General features: G+C 37.3%; 1 protein-coding gene across 1 annotated transcript; it reads right to left on the bottom strand.

Moving 5' to 3' along the window:
• Positions 1 to 13,645: 13,645 nt before the first annotated feature.
• On the bottom strand, positions 13,646 to 20,098 carry LOC139713541 (protein YIPF6-like; the record flags this gene model as incomplete). The annotated part of the gene is made up of 6 exons (XM_071625264.1): positions 13,646 to 14,085; positions 15,049 to 15,209; positions 16,815 to 16,943; positions 17,528 to 17,570; positions 19,257 to 19,335; positions 19,976 to 20,098. Coding segments are annotated over 6 exons (675 nt in total), but the record flags the coding sequence as incomplete, so codon positions are not given.
• Positions 20,099 to 21,284: the final 1,186 nt, after the last annotated feature.

Genomic DNA, 21,284 nt, shown 5'->3' with positions numbered 1-21,284 from the left:
TTAATTACGACCTCAGAATACCACCCCTGGAAAATATTCACCCACCTGGATATACAGTATATCGTCATGGAATGCCCATCTTTTTTTTAATTTGTTCTCTGTCGAAATGTCGCGAACACAATCGGGAACGAACAGTGATCTCGAACTTATCCTGTCTCCGAAGCAACTTCTTCCAAGTAAGTACACTGTACGAACAATGTACGTAGGCACAAGGCCTACTACCTAGTTTGAAGTTTGAAGTTTGAAGTTTGAAGTTTGATTTATTACTCAACGACCCTCATGGGGTATGGGAGTACAATGTCAATTGAAAATACACAAAATAGAAAAATTCAAATAAGAATTAACATATATACATGTATAATACAAATATATACAAGATATCAACATACTTTTCAAATATAATTTGCATAAAAGTATGTTATAAATAATATACTATACAAATGTAAATCTATCACATGAATTACGAACGATGCAGGCACTGCCTGATGCAAATAATCATGCAAAGGGTATATAAAATAAACTAAATCAAACGAAATAATAAAGTGCAGTAACTATCTAAAAGAGGACATTATTACCTTACAAAACCTCGAAATGTTTGACAAAGTCTTTTTCTTAGTGGAATTGAACAATTGATCATATTTAAATGTGTTAGGATACTTCCTATAATATTTTTCGAGAAATCTTTTACGTTCTGTCGTAAAGAAGGGACATACAAACAAATAATGAAATTCATCACCAATATCATTTTGAGAACAATAGGTACACAAACGTTCAATTCTTGGAATGTCTTTGTAACGCCCAGACACTATTGGAAGCTTATGATTAAGGCAACGAAAACGAGTTAAAGATTTCCTATCATTTTCATTAAGACGAATCAGATACTTTTCAAAGCATAATTGCTGCTTAAAAATTCTATAAACAGTGCATTGATTGTTTAACTCAACATCACTGTGCCACTCCTGTTGACTCATATCTTTAATTTTAGTATTTATTATTCTTTTGAATGAAGATAAAGATAGATTACTTGCTTGACTCTTCCACACGTCAGAAAGGCCTAAGCTATCAAGAGTATTCTTTACTTTGAAAATCCAACCCATCTGATTTTTCCCCTTCAAAAAGGAGAAAAATTCAAAGCTATAAATGATGCTTGATAATTTAGCTGATTTCCCGTTTACAAGACGGTACCAGAACATTAGCATTCGACTAGTGACAATTTTTTCCAATTTGTAGTGCCCAAGTTCACCGTAAGTCATGCAATTGGGAGTTCTCTTGTTCAGACCAAGCAATTCTTTACAGAACTTCAAATAAAACGTTTCAATTTGAATTACATTTTCAAAACCCCAAACCTCACATCCATATAGCAGAATTGGTAATATCAATTGATTAAATAGCTCAAGTTGAATATCAACAGGTAGACAAAGAGATGCAATTTTGCTCTTCATGGAGTACATAGCTCTTTGTGCTTGAGTTACTTGTTTATTTATAGCTTTTTTGAAGCTATTGTTATAGTTAAAAATTGTTCCTAAATACACATACTCATCAATTACACTTAAAAGTTCATTGGCAAAATAAAACTTTGGAATATTTCTAACTTTTCCTCTAGAAAAAATAACAACCTTCGTCTTTGTGGTATTAACAGTAAGATGCCACAATTGGCAATAATCAGAAAGAGCGTTAAGAGCATCTTGTAAATCATTCGCACTTTCAGCAAGTACAATAGTATCGTCAGCGTACAAAAGAGTGAATAAATTTATATAAACATCCATTTCATTCTCATAAAAGCAATCGTGAATTGATGTAGATAGAGAGCTCAGACCATTGTATCTCTCTTGTAAAAAAGATTCAAAATCATTCAGATACAGTGCAAATAAGATTGGAGACAAATTTTCACCTTGCCTTACTCCTACATTACTCTGAAAAAAATCGGATTTCTTACCACCATATGAAATACAAGATTTAGCGTTGTCGTATATTTTGACTATAACACGCAATAATTTTCCATCAATCCCGTCTTTCAACAATTTAATCCAAAGCGAACTTCGATCAACTAAATCAAAAGCTTTTTTATAATCCACAAAAGCACAATACAATTTTTTCTTTTTTTTTGTAAATGCCAATCAATAATTGCGTGCAATGAAAAAATATGATCCATCGTAGAATAACCTGACCGGAAACCGGCTTGAACTTCACCAAGTAGATCATAAGAGTCAATGAACAAAGTAATGCGTTCATTTAGAATAGCAGTGAATAGCTTACCAACACAACTTAAGAGGGTGATACCCCTGTAGTTATCCGTAGCATCAGGTGAGCCTTTACCTTTGAACAAATGTTTAATCAAGCCTACCACCCAGCTTGAGGATATTATACCTGTGTCAAGCACTACATTAAACAGTTTGGTAACAAGTTTCAAAAGAGATTTAGAACTATTCTTTAACAATTCATTTAGAATCATATCATCCCCAGGAGCCTTGTCATTTTTAAGACGTTTAAGCTGCTGTATCACTTCAGACTCATCAATTCTTCGATTCAATTCATAATTCATACCAATGCCATAATCAAGTTCTACGACATCAGTATTCGAAGCTTGATTGTTTAAGCTTTTAAAGTGTTCAAAGAAATCTTCTATTGAAATGTTCGAAGGCACTGTAGTTCCTTTTTTGTTTCTACTTATAATATTCCAGTAATCTTTGGGGTTCTTACTTTTCAAACTCCTTATGTTAGTATGTAAGTCAGCAAAGTATTTTCTTCTCTTTGATCGTACAAAGTTTTTATAACTCTTGCCAATTGTTCTCTTTTCATCCATATAATCTAATCTATTTTCTCGACATTTGTTTTTAATTTGCATGAATTTTTTCCTATATTCTTTGCACTCTTTATCAAACCATGGCTGTGAGCTAGAAAGAGTCGTTTTGCTAATATGCGATTTACTCTTCATCTCGTGCAGCATTCCAGATGAAGAAGCCGCATTAACATACACTTCTTGCAATAGATTGATCGCTTTGTCGATGTCCTCTTGACCAACATTATCAACATTTATGGATTCGATAAAGGAATCTAATTCGGATATAGCAAAAGCGTTCAAACCATTTACAAACTCAAACTTCCTATCGTTATTCCATTTAATCCTTCTCATTTTTGTGTTATAATTGTTATCATCTTTTTCGGAACTATTGGCCGTTTTGTCAACACTTTTCAAACAAGGAACAGTTGATGACGTTTTTGCATGGATACTTAAGACGATCGGGCAATGTTTGTCGGACAAGAGTTCATCAAACATATCCACATAAAAATTACTGAGGTTCATAAATAGTTCAGATGAGGCTATTGCGTAGTCAATGGTGCTAACATCTGCACATGTAACGCTACCTTTACCTTTATCATCACCAACTCTTCCGTTAACAATATGTATATCTAAACATTTACACAGTTCAATCAATTTAAATCCATTGTTATTGGTTATGTGATCCATATTGTATCTGTCGGTGCAAATACCAAGAGACTCAAGCTCATTTCTCGCATTAAAAATCGAATCATTCATAAAATGCAAACCAGTTTCATTTTGAATTTCATCCTCAATAGTAACAAAATCTTGGAGACAAGCCGTCCTAGAATTAAAATCACCAACCAACAGGAAAGGAATGTCATACTTGGCTTGGATATTAATGCAATCATTTATAATGGTATCAAATACATCACTATCAAAATATTTTGAACCTTCATGCGGAACATAAACTGCCCCTATTAGAGCTGAAAAACCAGGTAAAACAAGTTTTATCCATAAAACTGAATCTGAATTTGTTTCATCCAATATCTCATAATTACTTTTATACTTATCTGAAATGATTATTGCGAGACCATGAACACCACCAAGAGCATGTGAACTTTTCAAATTCTTTTTCTTTGCAGTTATACAATGAAAGTCAGGGAAGTAAACCGGATCAATGGAGTAGGTTTTAGTTTCGGATAAACATACTATATCAAAATTCTTGATGTATTCTGTAAAAATTCCGTAATCACACTTTTTCTTGAGACCGCATAAGTTCAGGCCTAATATTCTGAGATTGATTGTAGACAAATTGCAATAATTATGGTCCTGTAACGCAAGATGTCCTTGAACTTCGCAGGCACGTGCCTCGAGCTCCTATAGCTCAAGGTAAATACCAAGCTCTCTCATTTTGCGCTCATCCCACCCGAGTTGCATCATGACCTTATCAAGAGAGTCAATTACCTTTACAGTCTTCTCGTCCCTCTTAGAGATGAAGTGGATTTTCCCATCAATTGTCCATACTTTCAGAATTCCAGTGTCCTTCTTCATCTCTTGCACCACCTTGCTGCGCTATATAGCGCTACCTACCACTAGTAAGTCGCGCGTGCACGTACTGCGCTGTGGAGTCACCCGCAAACTTCACCCACGCGGCCACGTCACGTCTCGCATGCCAGTAAGGGTCCTGTTTCTGCAGATTTTTTTCATTTGTTGTCGTGCGAACAACACGTGGCAGCTTCGCAGCAACAACCAATAGTCGTATTAACAGCAATTTCTTGAGAATGGAGAAATTTCAAATCATATTAAAGCTGTAATTCAAGTCGAGAAAACCGGAAGTACACGTAGAATACAGTCGGTTGTGTGTGTAAATAGCATTAGTCACGTATCACGCGCGTACGAACGGAAGTGACTTTGCTACCGGACTATCCCATAATGCACCGTAAATGACGCTTAAATCAACATCCGGGTACTTTTTACGTCATTGGCGATAGCGAGAATTAACATAACATTACAGCTTCATTCACACAAACAAGTCAAAAGGCGTGCTCAATCAATCTCCCTTTTTTTAAACTTTATGATCCACCTGGAGAGCAGTTCACACAAATAATTGAAAGGAGTCAAATATTCCCTTTTCCGTTTTTATTACAAAATATATAGCTCTGGTAGGTATGCTCAAATCAAAATATTGCACAAGTCAGGAGAGTGTAATTTGACATCGTAAGACACTCAAAAAGTGGGAGTACGTAGGTACGACATGTAAAATGTAGAATGTTAGATCTACAACATGTAAAAATGTATTATGTAGCGCTACAGAGTACAATGTACAATCAATATAAAAATGAGGACATAGTGACATACCAACTAAACGAAAGTCAGTGCGAAGTCCATGCAATAAAGGCAAGTGTATGGCGGATTAAGTGTCCACAGTTCACGGTCCATTTAACTGAGTGATTTAAGCGTGAGCGAATCGCTGTAGCAGAAGACCAAAATGAAGAACTGGAACGGTTACAGAAAAAGGGGCTCGACGAACGGGATCCTGCGGAGCTGAGCGGACGCGATGCGATGAAGAGCTCGATGCGGGGATCGTTCGGAGACTTGATGCGACACTCCGTCATACGGGGCTGAAGAGCCAAACGGAGGTTGAGATGGAATGCAGCTCTCTACCAGCGCGGTGAGTCGGGCGTCGGCAGGAGGCTGAAGAAAACAGTTCGACAGGACAGCGAGTCGCCTGGAACGATGTAACAGATGTAAAATTGGATGCTCAGCCGGACAGTGGGTCGTCCATGGCGGGAGCGATGGATGGATGAGGTCACTCGACGACAATGTCAATGAAAGTTGTGCAGTAACTCGACGACAACGTCGGAGGACGAATAATGAAAGTTCTGTGTCGGAGGCAACAAAACTGCGAAGCTCCATCCCCGGATCTCTGGTACGGTGCGCAGAGAGGACAGCGGCCGGGTAGAAACTTTAAACAGCCAGCGGGCCTATGAAACACAGAAGGTGGAGGGTGACTCTACCGCAGGACAGATCCGGAGGTCGTTCCTCAACGGCGGTTGAAGCGGGAGTCATATCCCGGGTGTGCGGTCACTCGACGACAATATCAATTAAACGTGTCGGAGGACGAATAATGAAAGTTCTGTGTCGGAGGCAACAACACTGCGAAGCTCCATCCCCGGATCTCTGGTACGGTGCGCAGAGAGGACAGCGGCCGGGTAGAAACTTTAAACAGCCAGCGGGCCTATGAAACACAGAAGGTGGAGGGTGACTCTACCGCAGGACAGATCCGGAGGTCGTTCCTCAACGGCGGTTGAAGCGGGAGTCATATCCCGGGTGTGCGGTCACTCGACGACAATATCAATTAAACGTGTCGGAGGACGAATAATGAAAGTTCTGTGTCGGAGGCAACAAAACTGCGAAGCTCCATCCCCGGATCTCTGGTACGGTGCGCAGAGAGGACAGCGGCCGGGTAGAAACTTTAAACAGCCAGCGGGCCCATAAAACACAGAAGGTGGAAGGTGACTCTACCGCAGGACAGATCCGGAGGTCGTTCCTCAACGGTGGTTGAAGCGGGAGTGTTTCGATGATGCGAAGGGTCGCGTGACATCTCGCACGTGCGATGAGTGACGTGCGAATAAAGGTCGCGATTGGTCAAAAGTAGCGTTAATAATAATAATTACGCACTTAATACGCACTACAATCTACAGTGATTGGATTAACACTATATCATGAATATTAAATCTACGTAACGTGTGCTACATTATTGCGACACGACATGACAGTGAACCGGTCTGAACTAAATTGGAAGGTCAACCAACTGTACATGGAAATTTCCACTAGCTATGTAAGGCTGGGGAAATCTTACCGACATTCATAATAAGCAGTGACAAATATTCATAGTAAGCAGTGACAAAAATAAACTAGCCATTTTCAATACACAGGGCTACTACACATAAAGTAATGATCGGCTAATCGAGCCACTACAGTATTCCACTCCATTAAAATATGCATAAAACATATACTATAGGCAAACATATAAACAATAGGCCTACATTCATTGTAGACACTTAGTGTACAAACAATGACAGCAAGCTATTATCAAGCTGTTCGCATTGTCTGCAAGTCGTGGACTCTAGCCACCAGTTACACGCTTTTAAAGCATAGGGCACCTACTTACAAGTGACTTCATTCTTTCCGGCTCCTTTCGTTATGGTTTTGAATAAACAGTTACTTTAAGCAGGGAGGTATTACAGAAGAGGTTGGAATTTATTTGTGCAAATTTATACGTAAGTTCTATAGCATGACATTGTATGTTAATAATGATTTTGCTGTTCCATGTTCCAAGTTCCTTTCTATCCACAGAAATTTGATGTGACGACCAAAGAAGCGGTTCTTCATTAACAATTCAACACTTACTTCCAAAGAATGTCGACAACCTAATGACTGTGTATACGGAACTTGGTATCCCCCGAGACTGAAAATAAAATAGAATATGATAATGTCAGGAGCGGCGCAGCCGTGGGGGCCGTGGGGGCTCGGGCCCCCACACTTTTTGTGCACCATACAAAGGAATACATAAGGTCATCACTTTGGGCCCCCACACTTTTTTCAACCCGGAAGTACGTAAGTGGCACTAAAATGGGAAGGGAGAGAATGAGCTGAGGACCTTTTTTTTTTTTTTTTTTTGCTTGTCAGCTGAAGAAACCCGGAAGTGGACGGGGAGAGATGAGATGAGGACCTTTTTTTTGTTTGTTTTTTGCTTGTTAGCTCATCATACCCGGAAGTGGGCCCCCACACTTTTGAAAACAGTGCGCCGACCCTGAATGTGTAATAAGACGTTACATTCAACCGTCTTGCGCACAATATCACTTGTGCACAATTCTGTGCGACGCCGGTTTAGAACTCGATTTGTATTTTTTTTTTTTTTTTGCTTCACTAAATACAGTTAGCATTAGTTTATTCTTTCTCTCGGCGTGTTTGATAGGATTTTACAGTTAAAGGGTTAAAGGAAGCATTTTTTTTCAACTGATTTTGATACGCGTGTCTTGTTCTTTGCACAACATTTTTTTGCTGCTGAAAATATTGAAATGGACAGTGAACCGATGCTTGATAGGTGTGTTGTACATTGGGATACTTGCGCTCTCTTTTGTCGAAACAATTGGCTGACAGTATGAGAGATTCTGGTAATTTCTCCTTCTGACACTGCACTTCCGTTATAACGGAGTCCTCGTCGGGACCGGCAGATCCCTTTCGTTATATCGAAACTTTGTTATAACCTTGTTCGTATTAACGAGAGTGCGAGATGAATGTCGCGCAAAAACACGCATGAATGATTACAGAGTGATGGCCCTACTCACACGGAACCTGTTCATTTGTGGGTCTATCAGTCTAGGCCGCGGAAGATCGAATCACATTGTCGAACATGCTTGTTAATGTAGTGTCTACAGTGTTAATCGAAGCTTATGATATATACCGGGTGTCCCCAAAAAAGCGGAACGGTGGATTTTCAGTACCTTGCAGTCTAAAAGTTATATATCTTTTGACATCGTTAGAAAGAGCATCTTCCGCAGAAGACTATGATACCAAAATCATTAAATTTGGTTCAGTACTTTTGATTCTACATCAATTTCTGAAAATGCAGTTAAATTGTCAAATTTCGACGGATTTTTGCGACTTATGAGATAATGATTTGAGTGCGACACGCGATCCATACGGTGAATATTGTGTAAGCTCGGTGATCCATGTCAACAAAAGATACAGCTTTCACATTGGGCACGGGCCAGGAAAAAACAGTGTGTGTGTGTGTGTGTGTGTGTGTGTGTGCGCGCTCCCAATATGAAAGCGTTATCTTTTGTTGACATGGATCAACGAGCTTACACAATTCACCGTATGGAACGCGTGTCGCACCCAAATCATTATCTCATAAGTCGCAAACAATTGAAAATGACTGCATTTACAGAAATTGGCGTAGGATAAAAAGTACTGAACCAAATTTAATGATTTTGGTATCATGGTCTTCTGCGGAAGATGCTCTTTTTGATGATGTCAGAAAATATATCACTTTTAGAACGCAAGGTACTGAAAATCCACCGTTCCGCTTTTTTTGGGACACCCGGTATATATACATATATATCTGCGTCGGTGTGTAATAAATAGATATCAAAGTAAAAACTAAGGAGTCAAATAAAAACACGGCTTTGATAATAGGTCCTTCACCATAACGTCAGTCCCATTTTTGGCTCTTGCGGTGTTTTTATTTGACTCGTAAGTTTTTACTCTTGATCTCTCTCTCTCTCTCTCTCTCTCCCCCTCTCCCTCCCCCTCTGTCTGTCTGTCTGTCTGTCTGTCTCTCTCTCTCTATATATATATATATACACATACACATACACACACAAACACACACACACACACACACACACATATTATCATATCCATCGACTTTCATTACACGTGGAGTAATTGCAAAATAATGATTTTCTCATTTGGAACAATTCTATCATGTCGACTTGCCACAACTTACAGTGCATTTATGTGGACTAAGTCATGAAGAATTTTAAGTGCGGTATATTCATTGCGTCGATTTAAGCGATCTATCGATTAACAAAAGGCCGACTTAGCGTAATACCACAATAATGTAAAGTAAAGTAGACTCTATTTCTGTGCAACTTACGGTGTTCCTTTTTATCACTGAATTTTTGCCGGTGCATTTCACTCTCATTCTTACGGTATAAAAGTGGAGACAGGTTTCGAGATGATGTATCTTATTCACGAGTGTGCTATCTACATAATTATTATAGTGAACATGCAGAAGTATAGCAAAGGCAACATTGTTTGACAGAAATACATCTCCCGTTTATTATTACCGCTTGAAAGAAATCTGTACATTCAAAATCAATGTTATTGCACATATGAAAGGATGAAGTACAAAAGAACATACATTAACACCGAGGCAATGAAAAAAAGGATAGCTTAAAGTGACATTACCGTTACTTGAGATACAAGTACAGCTCTATGTTCTTTTTTTTTTTCTAGCACATGTATGACTTCACTCTATGGACTGCTTTAACTTTATGTCCTATCCTTATCTCTGTGAGGAAACGGCAGAATCGTTGTCATTGGTATACTTTAGAGTATGATAACTGATTTCATAGCAAGCAAAACAAATGATAATAAACGGCCAAAAAAAAAAAACCAACAACAACAAACAAACACATAAAAGGTAATTGATTAGATGACTTTTCATGTGTATGTATGTGTACACACCTAGTCACATTAAGTCACTTTTCTGTTCTTTTTACTAGTTACACATAGATGAAGCACAAGTAATCTTTGGCTACAAGAGTTTTCATATTTGTGAACATATGTGCATACTAAAAATCCCTCTATTTTCAATTTCACTTTTTTTTCTCTTCTGAACCACCACGAGGTAATTTCTTGGGAGTGGAACAACATGTGGCTTGGATACACAGTTGATTGAAGGCATTGGTGCAGCTAATTATATGCTATGCAGCTTTGGTTTTATATCTCTTTATCTATATTGACAGTGATAACAATGAGAATATAATTTTAAATGGACATAGTATTTCTCCAAATTGGTCATCGTTAGAATCATTTCATGAAAAAGTAGCAAAGTAATAGAAGCAACAACAAAGTTAAATACTAGTAATATAAACTTAAAGTTCAGTCTTGTTCATTTGTTCCCTCTACAATCATTTTTTTTAAAACCATTAAATGTTTTTAAAAATGTAAGTAGTAGTCTAAAAGAATGCAACTTTCCATGCAATTGAAGAACAGTGAAATGGGATTTTACATTATTTTATTATCTTCCTTTTCTTTCTCCTTGTGCAGCCATGTTTTACACAGAAACATAATAAATCTAATGAAAGCCAGTTAATCTTGAAAGATGTATACATGAAGAGAAGAGCTAATGCAGTATATTTACATTAGAGAAGAAAATTAAAAAGCAAAACGAATGCATGTATACAATGTCACAAAGGAATAAATGCCTCAACATCCCTAATACAAGTAAAGACTACATACTTTTTAGGAAAGTAAAAACATTGTGTAAGACACATGTAGTTGCAGAATATGACAAATCTGAAAAAAAGCCTTGACTGAAATTCATGACCTGAAAATTTCAATCACGCTATAATTTAGAAAAGTTTATGATTGAAAAAATTACAAACACAACATTGCAGCACAGACTGAACACCTCAACAACCTACACTCACAAGCACCAATGTTTTGACAAGGAATACATCGGCACTACTAAAACAGAACACAAAACAGGGACCAGCAAGGTCTGTTGATAAAATACATTAATAATTATCTAACCTTAGATATTTCATCTGTGATAACAAACCAGAATTGTCTTATTCATTTAATGCGAAGAACATATGTACTTTTGATGGAACAGCAGTTCTGTTTGGTTAGCCAGTTATAAACTGAGTCAGAAACGACAGTTTATGGGCACTACCTAGCATTACAATTGTACAACTCTCTTATGGCAGAGATTGGTTGTGGAGAATCTGTGTACACAGTAAAGAACTCATATAATCATTATTCACAACCCCTGTACCTTCTATGCACATATGACAATTACGTAGGTTTGTTTTGTCAGATTTGTTAGAATACTGTGTATACAGTGCTGAGCACCATGTAGTGAAATGCATGATTCGGTATTCTTCTTTGCACTCGAATGTCTAGAGATTGATCTCATAATTTTGGTTTCCACAGAATAAATGATATGTTGCCCAAAACACTGTACATACCTGCAGATGTGATATTTTTATCCTGACTTTCATCAAAGAACAGAGGCCATATGACCGACTGAATACAAGGAGGGTTTTATTTTCTGTTAGTGCTCTCATGCACATTTTAGTTTATCCTGTAACTGATGGAAAACTTTACAACATCCTCATGAGTAAAACATCTACAGTATTCTGAATCTTACAGAGCAATGGCGGCATCACCACTCATTCTCTTCCCCTTTGAGAGTTGTGCTGTAAAAGCAGAGCTATCGTTAGCACAAACAACAGAAAGAATTGTTAAAATGTGCAATTTACATACATTCTGCATGATATAACAAGAGGAACAGACTCAATGTGACTTTAACATCCCCCCTAACACATTCTCACTTTCAGTTTCATTTATAACTTTGATAGATAATTTTCTATACATTGGTATATCTCAAATGTACCATGGACAACACAGTGTATCAACACATGCAAATACATTGTACACACACGGCCCCAACAATCACGAGGAGTGTAGTTTTATAGTTTTTGATGAACTTTTGCACAACAATGGGATGTACAACAATATTCTATCCACTTGATATACGAACAAGGTTTCGCAGGCTTGCTTGTTTGTCTCTATGTTCTCAAGTATGAAAAACAAACAAACAAACAAACAAAAAATTCTGGATATAACCACAGCATGTGTGTACATATAGCAACCACTTTTACATGCCTACAGAGTTGAGAAAAGTCATAGTAAATGTACATACACAGGGCTTTCAGTAAGCATTTATAATGTTCATTTTCTGTCAACACCATGTGAAATTCATCTGAATTTGTAATCACTAAAAAAAAACACCACCACAATACATAACAGTTTTCCTATGTATGCTGTTCTATCACTCAAACTGACAATGAATTTACATAATGAAGGAATGTGTAGCTTGAAGAATCAAACCTCACAGGTACACGTAGATAAAATAATGTCACAAAGGTTCAGGCTTCCAATACTGTAGTCTTGAGAGTACTGCATTCAAATATAAGTTTGAAAATAATCCTGTATGTACAATTTCTCCACGCCACCTCTGTTTCAATTATCATAAGCTGCATGAAAAACAGAAGTATAAAACATAATCACATGAAGACACAGATTAAGTCTCCACATGAAGTTATACAGTTCGATTACCATCAAATGACAATCTGAAATATTAACAGTGAGTGCAACCAACGCTCATATTTTATCACTGTATGGCTATGTGTAAACTATAAAATAAACTACTATTGTGTACACTAAAATTTATCCCCTGAAAATAAACAAACCTTTGACATGACAGGCATATCGTGGAATCAAAACCTGGAACTCTATGTGGTAATTTTAAACTGAGGAGTATAAAGACGGTTTTAAATTTTCATCTGGATAAGTACCGACCTTTATACAAAGCATTTACACTCTCTTGTCCAGTCAAATATGTTGTGAAAGTCAGAAATACCAAGAATGGCTGGTTCAAATAACATCCCACTCTTAGTTTGCAGGCACAAACCCTTGTCGATTGTAAGGAATTGGGAGTCTCCATCAAAATGACTACATGCATGACTGGGACTGTCCCATAGGCTGTGTACTGTAGCTGGTCCCAACAGGGTCGAGAGCAGCTACAGTGGAGGGATAGATTATACATGCAAAGACCCTAAAAGAGATGCTTTGGCACAGACTCCTCTGCAACCAACAAGGGTTTGTTCTTGCAAACTACCCTATTCTTTATATGTCAAAATCTTTAAGTCGTCTATGACCTGAAACAGTTGATGGGGGTGCTCAAAACGTCACTCTCAAAAAAGTATTCCCTACCCCATATTCATGCTGACTCAACATGATAGAGTACAATCAAACAAAAAAGAATGACATGTCCTATGAAAAGCCAGGCACAAGAAAGTAATGAAATTCAATATTTTTGCCTGAATTTAAACATGTCATGGTGACTAAAATCACTGATTTGAGAAGCGGGACAAAACTTAAAACTTCATTATATTTATGTTAAAAATGTTACACACTTTTCTCTTCATATAACCAAACGTTTCTCCATTTGTCATTCATCACTTGCTAATCACAAGTAATTTGCCATCAATGCAATTAATTTAACCCATTGAGGATGGTTTGATTTTGCTACAACACACATTTCTCACAGACACCTGCCCGAGTATACTCAGGACTCGTCCTCAATGGGTTAATATGATATCATATGAGGAGGGTTCCTCCACAGAGATAGTACATTTACAATGTAAAGATGATGATTTGTCTTTAGGTATTGGTTGTAATAGAAATCAATTTGAGAATACTGAAGTAAATGTTGCCATATTTCACAATGTCCCTCAAGAGAACAATGAGATCATAATTCAATCACAACATCAGGAACATCTTACATGTATAGCATCCAGCCACTTGGAACGGGGCCTAGGTTGCAGGTTTTACCAAGACGGGAACTGTTTGCGAGATGATCATCCAGCCGATCACGAAGTAGAAAAGACAGATAGGAAAGACAGCCAGCGCTTTTCTGTGAGGTGCCTGACTGTCTGCAAGGAATGCCAGAGAAGCTGCAAACACAGAGAGAGAGAGCGAGAGGAAAAAAAAAATTGTGAAGAAAACTGCCATGGAGGATTACATTCCAAATAAGTACAACTGTATCTCAATGCAAGTAAGTCTAATAATGTACATCATCATGATGTCATCAAGTCCCAAACATCTCCATAAAATATGCAAATGACAATTTACAACATAGTTTGTTGTTAAGAAAGAAAGTTTGTTGTTGTCATTGCTGATAACTCAGTAGGGTAGAATACCTTGCAGAAAATAAATCATTGATACTAAATCATTACATCACATTTTAATCTGTTGCAAGGCACACAAAGTTCTTGATGGAATTTTATCACAAATAAAGAATAAAATGATAAAACTACCAAGTGATTATTTGAGTACATCCCAATAGGAAACTTGCGATGCAATACCACCACCTCATCCAAGCTTCTACATTTGTAACTGTGCCCAAAGTCACTCTTTCATTATCCACTTTTTTACTGTTTGTCCCATTACAATAAAACTTTCACGGCTCTATTTGTTTTACTCTCATAACTACACATAACAGCGACTGTAAACAGGAGCTTGAGTACTGTTCTCCAAATGACCTTGCCCCATCTTAATCCCTACACCCATCCCACTCCAAAGGAAAGCTATATAATTACACTCCAAGAGAGATAGACCTCCACCAAGCAGCCATGATTCTAATATTGCCATTTCATAGGCAGTACACTGTATCTTCACCACCTACATTATTGAGGTATAGGGACATCAACACAATACATACATGTACATTTGGTGAAAATCTGATCATCCATTGTCAAGTTATAGGGAGATTAAGCTTATCTCATGTTCTTTATTACCATATAACCTTTGAGAGAATTAGAATATTTGCTGTCAGCTTTACAGCTGTTTCTCAGCAAATACACAAACCCAAAAAGTAGAATGCTGGAACAATTTAATTCTACGCCATGAAAACTCACCTAATGTTGACCATAGAAAGGCAAGGATGACCAAGATAATTCTGATGGCGAAGAGGAGGGTCACGTGGCCCGAGGGTATCATAAGCAATCTACAGATGATGAGGCTGATCACCAATGGGAACAGGCAGTAGCCAAGCACACAGACACTCTGGAAGAAGGAACTGTAGACAGATTGATGAATAGATATAGATAGATAGATAGATAGATAGATAGATAGATAGGTAGATATAAAGACAGAGAAAGATTGAGACAAAAATATAGATTAATAAAAAATCATAAAAGACAAAAACAAGAGTGATTGAGAGGGAGAGAGAGAGAGAGAAAAGAGAAAGAGAGAGAAAAGTAAGACATTATGCCAACTCAAAGTATGTGGGTGGGTATATAAGAGTAGATGTTGTCATTTCACAGAATATATAAAACTGTCATGTGAAATGGCTGTAATTGTGAGTTAGTTGTTGGTGGTTTTACAATTTGGTGTTTCCTCTTATTAGCATAATTCAGAAGATTCACTCGAAGCACTAAGACATGACACGTAGCAGGAACATTCTTTGCTTCATTTCTATTCAGGATTTCATCTGTCATCATCAGAGTTACACACATTCTATTCTTGTTTTGGTGTAAAAGGTAATGTATACGGGTAATTCCATGAAGTTGGGGCAGTGTCCATGTAGCATCGTGATATTCAAAAAATACATTTCAGCATAACTCAATATTAATTATGCTTTACATTTATTGTTTGTAGGCTTTACATTTGCATTGAGGCCACACATTTTCCTGGAAATTTTGTGCCATTCAGACTCAATTTTGATGAAGTTATTACACAATATGTAACAGCGTCCTGTAGCATCGTGACGTGTCCATGTAGCATTGTGATATTTTAAAATTTGGTCCTAAGAGACAAATTATGGCAATTAGCTTGACCAAAATCTGATGAAATATGCATATTTACAAGATATGAATGAGATAGCTAAATATCTCAAATTTCCTGTACACAGTTCTAATTTTAAAAGAAAATGACAAAATGTATCATGATGCTATGTGGTGTCCTTTTTTGTGACATTTGGTGGACACCGTGTAGCATAGTGACACATTGTGTAATTTTCTTGTCAAAGTAAAACTGTGGAAAGGAGAGTTAAGATATTTAGCTATCTGACTAATCTAGTAATTAATCATATTATATCAAATTTTGGTCAAGCTAATTGCATTGATTTGTCTTTTAGGACCAGATTTTAACTATCATGATGCTACATGGACACGTCACGATGCTACAGGACACCGTTACATATCGTTTTAATAACTTCATCAAAATTGAGTCTGAATAGCACAAAATTTTCAGGAAAATGTATGGTCTCAATACAAATGTAAAGCCTATAAACAATATATGTATAGCATAATTAGTATTGAGTTATGCTAAAATGTCACACTTTGTGCCCCAACTTCACGGAATTACCCATATTACAGTCAGTGGCAAAGATTTTTGAAGTCAAACATTTAACCATGGTAATAGCATGATTTCACTTTAAACTCATTTCAGTGACAACAATCGATACATACCACTATAATCACTGAAACACTGTGGAGGCACTGTAGCATTTGTATGGTCTTTGGAAATACATATACAGTGTATATACCAAATATTTTTTTGGAATCAAGCGCCAACTGGAAGCACTAAAGATATGCCAAATAGTAGTAATATTCATTCCTTCACATCGTTTCAGCATTTTTGCCATCATCATCAGTATCAATCTCATACACTGTGTACTTACATGTTGCCTTTCAGCAGCTTTGAGTTCAGCGATACGACCACAGCCCCAAATGAGATGAGAGCAAAAACCTCTGCAAACTGCATATGGGCGGAGGAGGTTTCATCGTCAGCTGACGATTCATGGAGGAGACTGAAATGACGATATTAAGTCTGGTATTAAAAAGTTCATTTATATATCTAGTATCTATTCTCTTCACTCAACTGTTTTAATTTCTCTCTTTATGTGCGCCTTATCTGCATTCCCAGGAAGACATATTAATAACAGCTCCCATTGTTCAGTGAATGTCATGTTGAACGATAAAACAGCATGCATGAAGTATAATGTAGTTATATGTACCTCACATTATTTTGGGCAAAAACATTATCACATTTATATGTAAAAACAGTCTTTCATTTCAGTAAATGAGTGCAATCATTCTACTTTGGAAAAAATGAGAGACAAAACAAGATAAAGAAATTGGTAATAATGCTTTACACTCAGAATCCAAGCACAATGCAATAAATTTAGAGAATTACTGGCAAGTAACCAAAAAAAAAAAAATGTAAGACTGTATGTTTTTTTTTATTTTTTATTTCACACCTGTGGTACAGTCCTAAAATAAACTTTGTGTGACCAACACAGAACCAATCTCTGTCCTTGCATTTATGTGAATACTGAGACAGAGGTTGAGTAAGTAGTTACAGATCTCAGCAAACTTTGAGGCAAATTCTCACCTTCCAAGGAGAGTACACATCACCAACGGTCCCCATAGGTCCCCTAAAATACAAGGAAAATAAGAACACTGTCAATGTAAATGACAACTTCTACAGGATAACAGTAGAAACTGAAGAAAACTATAGAATGATCTTCTTTTTTTTTGTAACTCTCCAAGACTAAAACTACAGATTGTGTATATCTAGCATCTACCTTTTTAATTATGTTCAAAATTTATATGTGACGATGCACCACAAAACCAACAAAAAGTTGCACCCCTTGATTTTACGTGAGGACTCAAAAATGGTGAAATGGGTCAACCAAGTCAATCTTAAGTTTTTCATATTTTCTGGAAGAGTTATTCTTCTTCTACATTATTCTTAAGTCTGAGATCATAAAATGAATGGGAAAGTGTGTTTTCAGCAGTTTTTCTACAATCCTTTTTTGTAGAATAGTGTGATCTAAGATCAGGTATGTCTTTCAACTCTAATAACTTTTGAAAGGAGAATGCTACTGTTCTGAAAGTTGGAGTTAATCATGTAAAGAATGTGTTGATAAAGCGTGCTAAATTTCAGATTAATGTGATAATCCTTTCATTGTTGTTGCTATGGTGTTTACATCCTGTTTTTTGTTCCATTCATCCCACAGCTAGCTTGGCTTGGTAAAGATTAAGCGTTTGAATAGACCATGTACTTCAGAGCCTCTTTTCTCAGTTCACACTTTTCCAGAGTGTGTGCTTTCTTTCCAACATTTAGATTGGTTAAGAGAGTCCATTTGGATTGAGTTATATGTCATTTTAAAGCTTAGAGTCTGCTCTTTCAGAATCTGCCTTTAACTAAAAATCCATGTCTGGCGATTTTTTGTTGGCTTTGTGATGCATGGTCACATATAACACACACACACACACACACACACACACACACACACACACACAAAATGTAAAACCCCAAGTTCATAAGGGTTGTTTAAATCTAGAAAATGGCTTTAATATATTTAACCCACAGAATAAAACGGGCATAAAAATGGATTAGGCTGCATATATGCATATATATGCATATATTGTTTGAATCAAATTTGGCATTTCAATCTATCGTGGAGTAGATTTACAGAGTAAACTAAAGTTTGTGAATTCTGGTCACAAAGTTTTATAACCAGAACTATCTGACCCTGGCATGATGATCTGAGTTTATTCAATACTCATGTAACAATTTAAGCCACATCATACACATAGCATATGTGACCCTGCATCACACAACAAAAAGTTGCCAGACATGAATTTCTAGTTGAGGGCAGATTCTGAAAGAGCAGACCTGTATAGATCAAGTCAAATGGACTCTCCTAACCTGTAAATGGAAAGAAAGCACGCACTCTTTAAAAGTGTGTACTGACAAAAGAGGCTCTGAAGTATAGAGTCTATTCAAGTGCTTAATCTCATCAAGCAATGCTGGAGGTGCAATGAATAGGACAAAAACTAAAAAGCCAGGATGTTAAACACCATAGCAACAACAATGAAGGGATTATCAGATTAAGATGTAATTGAGAGTGCATTACCAGCACACTCTATTTTGTGATGCACGGTCACATGTATATCTTCCTCTGTCACTGCAACAGGCTGTCCAATCACTTTTACAAAGAGCATGGAAACAGTTTGGTGCACATGCAACTTCAATAAAGGCACGTCAGACATTGGAGTTTTTTGCAAAGGAAAGCTCGAAGCATGAGGTAATTTGGCTGTCACAAAATACTTACAATCTCGAAGAAGTGCCTTGCTTTGCTTGGGATACAGGGCATGAAAGAATTTAACCCCAACAGCTCGAAGGTCCCTCATCTGATGGGGAGCGATGCACAAAAATATAACAATGTGTAAATACAGTGACATTTCAATCTAGCACTAGTAGTAGCAGTATATGTACATGTATGTGTGTGTGTGTGTGTGTGTGTGTGTGTGTGTGTGTGTGTGTGATTGTGAGTGTGTACACATGTGCTTCTAAATCTTCACAAGGGTTAATTCACACTACCAACAATAACGAAAAATGTGTACAGATGTACGCTTTGTACAATGTCTGCATGTACAATACATGGAGTACATTGTACCTACCATTCAAGGATGGAAATGGACAAAAAAATTGTAATCAATTTTAGAATAGACTTGAGAATTTTAAAACATCAATGCATAGGGTACATTACCATACAAAAAGGTATGCAGTGTTGGAATAATCTGCTTAGCTGTAAAAATAGATAATTATTCATGCATTGATTAATAAATTGATTACTTTATTCAATTTGGTACTCTATACATCATTCACCCATTCATCTCAAGTGAACATCCTAGTGAATATCTTTTTTAATTTTTTTTTTTTTACAACAAGCAACGATATTCATACCATCAGGTTTTTCCTTCTCCCTTGTATTAAAGGCCTCATGATTTAAAAGTGAGTTGTTACATGTCTTGGAAAATGTGCACTCACAATGGTATCAGTGATGGGTTCATCGAGAGTTGAAGGTTCACTATCCTCATCGTGAGCTCCTGGGACTGTGATGTCACCTTCCACGGGGTGCTGGAGCTCCAAGTCAGTGAACTTGGCCTCAAACTGATAGAAACAATCAGGATTAAAATGTAAATGGTAATAGTGTGACTGCACTGCATTTCACATGTAGTTGGCGGGAATCATGCTGACTTGAAAGACAATTTTGCGAGTGGCTGAATTTTGCAATCTAGGACAACATTTACATAACCAGGAAGAATTATCATCAATATTCAAGAGCATGGGCGTCACCAGGGGGGGTGCGTTGGGTGCGAACGCACCCCCCTTCAGATCCTTGAAAAAAAAAAAAAAAAAAAAAACTTCAGTCTGCGAGCGACCTCAACGCCGGACGCTAAATAATTACTCTTTTCATTCTTTTTTTTTTTATTTTGCACCAGGGACAAAAAAAAAAAAAAAAAAAAATCGTGGGCAAAAACAATTTGTACCCCTGGTTCTGGCAGCACTGATTTTATACATGTCTACTAGTATTCTATACAGTGTTTACTATTCGTCGACCGTTATACTGTACATCCGTACGGTACGGAGCACGCACACGTTTGCATGTACGTGTGCTACTTACAAGTATGTAAGGTCTATGTACGTTACTTCGGACCAATCCATATTGCCAGCCCAAGTGCGAGCCTTAGCCTCATTAAAAAAAAAAAAAAAAATGGAGGGGCAAGCACATCATTTTGCACACCCCCCCCCCCTCCATAATTCCAGAGACGAGAAGATTTTCTTGTTTTTGAAAGAAAACAAAAATGACTCCATAAAAATACTGGAAGGCAAGCGCACCATTTGCCCCACCCCACATAATCATTATTCCCGCGATGAAAAGATTTTCTTGCTTTTTTGATAGAAATCTGTCCAACTATTTCACCCAAAAGCAGTGGCGTAACTACGGAGGGAGGGGGGGTGCAGGGGGTGCCCCCCCCCCTATCCGCTGGTAAAAGAAAAGAAGACTTACCAAAATAGTAATTCAAGGGTTAGTAAACTGCTTTTGAATGAAAGGGCAACGGCGTAGCCAGGATTTCATCTTAGGGGGGGGGGAGGGTGTGGGAGGGCTGTGTCCCCCCTCCCACGGTAAGAACTTTTTGCATTTTGATGTTGTAAATGGTGCAATTTGATGCATGTTTTTGCGCGTTTTATCGACGTGAAACAGTCCCGCTTGTTTAAGGTATAGCAGTCTATTTTGATGTAGATTATTATTGAACAATTTGCCTATAAAATGGTATAAGTTAAATACACTTCT

This window comes from Diadema antillarum, unplaced genomic scaffold (assembly GCF_040938485.1).
Source record: "Diadema antillarum isolate AM-2024a unplaced genomic scaffold, OU_Dant_1.0 seq00001999_RagTag, whole genome shotgun sequence".
Classification (NCBI taxonomy): Eukaryota; Metazoa; Echinodermata; class Echinoidea; order Diadematoida; family Diadematidae; genus Diadema; species Diadema antillarum.
This window is presented reverse-complemented; position numbering and strand designations above follow the sequence as displayed.